At 47.1% G+C, this 2,222-nt stretch overlaps 1 protein-coding gene across 1 annotated transcript in view; it reads right to left on the bottom strand.

The window, feature by feature from the left end:
- The window catches only part of LOC106536043 (uncharacterized), a 3,034-nt gene extending 894 nt beyond the window's left edge, over window positions 1–2,140 (bottom strand). The window contains exons 1-2 of the mRNA XM_014033213.1: window positions 2,025–2,140; window positions 155–1,481 (exon numbers count right to left, since the gene is read on the bottom strand). Coding sequence (XP_013888667.1) covers window positions 155–1,474 — 1,320 coding nt within the window. The 5' untranslated portion in view covers window positions 1,475–1,481; window positions 2,025–2,140. The remainder of the gene's footprint in view (window positions 1–154; window positions 1,482–2,024) is intronic.
- Window positions 2,141–2,222: the final 82 nt, after the last annotated feature.

Raw genomic sequence — 2,222 nt, 5'->3', positions numbered from 1 at the left:
GGGTGGATATAGCTCGCTAGCAGCCTCGCACCGAGGACCTATCAACGTCATCATTTACCCAGAATGCTTTCCGTGTGTAAATAAAAATAAAGTCGAATGTTACAACTAATCATGGATCCCTTTAAAACTGCTAAGAGTGAGTTTGTGATGTTACCTGGAGCAGGTCTCTCTTGCCGGATCGACAGAAGTGGTCGTCCTCGCTGGAGGCCGTCATGTCGGCAGACTTGGTTTCATTTTCAGACGGAGGGCTCGGCGTCGCCTCGACGTGACGACAGAGGTTCGTCTTTCGCGTGGAAGCGGACGCGCCTTTGCCTCCGTCGCTGCTGACGTCTCCTGGCGTCGACGCGTCGTTCCTCGCCCTCCGCGGCAGGCTCAGGTCTAAAGGCTTCAGGTCCTGGCCGCGCGCGGCCGCGCCGCGTTCCCGGCAGAAGCCCAGGTAGAGCGAGAGCTCGGCGCTGAAGAAGTTTTCCGTCTGCGTGGAAACAGTCGCCGTACGCGGAAGAGGCTGCGGCGTCTCGCTGACGTGCTGAAGGCACGAAGCGGCGTCCGGCGTTGGGTTTATAACGAACGGCTCATCCATGTACGGGTTCACCGCTTTGGGTTCAGCGCGCGCCGATTCTTTTTCCTGTTTGGGCAAATTCACTTTAAACTTCATCTGCGTCTGGAAGGACATTTCTTCCCACTGTTGCAGCTCGTAAGCTCCTTCTGTTTTTATCTTTAGCTTGGGTTCCTGTACGAGCCAGCGGGAGTCCTGTGAGTCTGCTTTCGTTTGACACCGGTTCACCTCCTGCCGTCTGTCGTGTCGCAGCTCAAACGCCGGCGGGGACGCAGCTCCGTCGCTGACTTCGCTGCTGGACGGCGACGCTCTGAACGTCTTCTGGGTGATGAACAGATCCTGGCTGTTGACGTCGTCGCCGGTGCACTGAAGATCCTCCTGTGGCTGACTCCGGGTCGGTCCCGTCGATGCGACCTGTGAGCGGCTGCCGCCTTCTCTCGCAGCTTCTGCTTCTTTGGGCGACGAGGAGGCGAAGTGTGGGCRTTTGACGCGTATGTAGGAGGGTAATAAAGCAAACGCCACGTGCTTTTGTCTCTTCGCTTCCTTTGCGGAGGTCTCTGGGAGRCGATCAGGATTTAGGTCCTCGTGTTGGTTCTGGTTTATTAGTGTGAGCTTTTTCAAAGGTTCTGCTCGTGCACCGCCGCACTGTGTGAACACGAGGTCGTCTAACTCCACCATCTTTTTCTTTTTCTTCTTCTTCTTCTTCTCTTTGTTTTTATCCTTCCTGGTTTCTTTCTTCCTTTCCTTCTTTTCCAACATCGCTTCTTTGAATTTGGTCTTTTTCTTCGTCTTATGGGTGCCTGGCTGGGTCTTTGTGGGGCTGCTGTTTTTAAGCTTTTGGTTCTTTTTCTCTGAAGCCTTTTTTCCAAGAAAACTCCAAGACGCCACACAGAAATCTGTGTCCTCAAAGTCACCCATGAGTCCTCTAAAACAACACAAAACAAAAGTTTACTTCACAAAAGCTCAGGAAACAAAACCAGAAATTACTCAAACATATTTCCAGACATTTTSAGTAAAAACCCAGGAAGAAGGCGGAAGGAAAAGTAGTTCCTGCCAACTTTAAGACTTTAATTTAAACTAAATTATTTAATTTCCATTTGTTTGTTTGGAGGAAAATATTTTAACAATCATAGAATTAAAAAATACGTTTAAAACAGCAATTTATCTTACAAAAACGTACAAACATTTGATATTAGCATGGTGTAAATGAACCATGGCCACTTTRATGAGGTTTTAATCATCCATGATCATTCAACAGTTTGCAACACTGCTACCAAACGCTACACAAATAAGTTTAATTAGTAGTTAACTTAATTGTATTGAATTTTGTTACACTTTTTAAGATATGCTTATTTCACATTTTAAGAGAAACCCCTTGCAAGTTCTCGCATCATGAAAAAAATGTTAAAATTTAGCGTCTTCCTGCTTAAAAAATATGTTTTTTTAAACAGTTTCAGGTTTAATTTACCTCAAAAATGATCCATGTCGAGGGTTAAAAGGTTAAAATCCGTTTTCAACGCGATAATTTACTTAAACTCATCGTAACAAAACTAACCGGCGGGTTTCTTCTACATCAAAGGCTCACCGCCGCAGCCTGGGGTCGTGTTGCGTTCAAAGACCTGACGTAAGGGCGGACTTCTGACACTCTTAATTCACTGTACACTGA

The sequence above is a fragment of the Austrofundulus limnaeus genome, unplaced genomic scaffold (genome assembly GCF_001266775.1).
Source record: "Austrofundulus limnaeus strain Quisiro unplaced genomic scaffold, Austrofundulus_limnaeus-1.0 Scaffold7, whole genome shotgun sequence".
Taxonomy (NCBI): domain Eukaryota; kingdom Metazoa; phylum Chordata; class Actinopteri; order Cyprinodontiformes; family Rivulidae; genus Austrofundulus; species Austrofundulus limnaeus.
The sequence above is the reverse complement of the archived record's forward strand: the minus strand, read 5'-3'. Positions and strand labels throughout refer to the sequence as shown.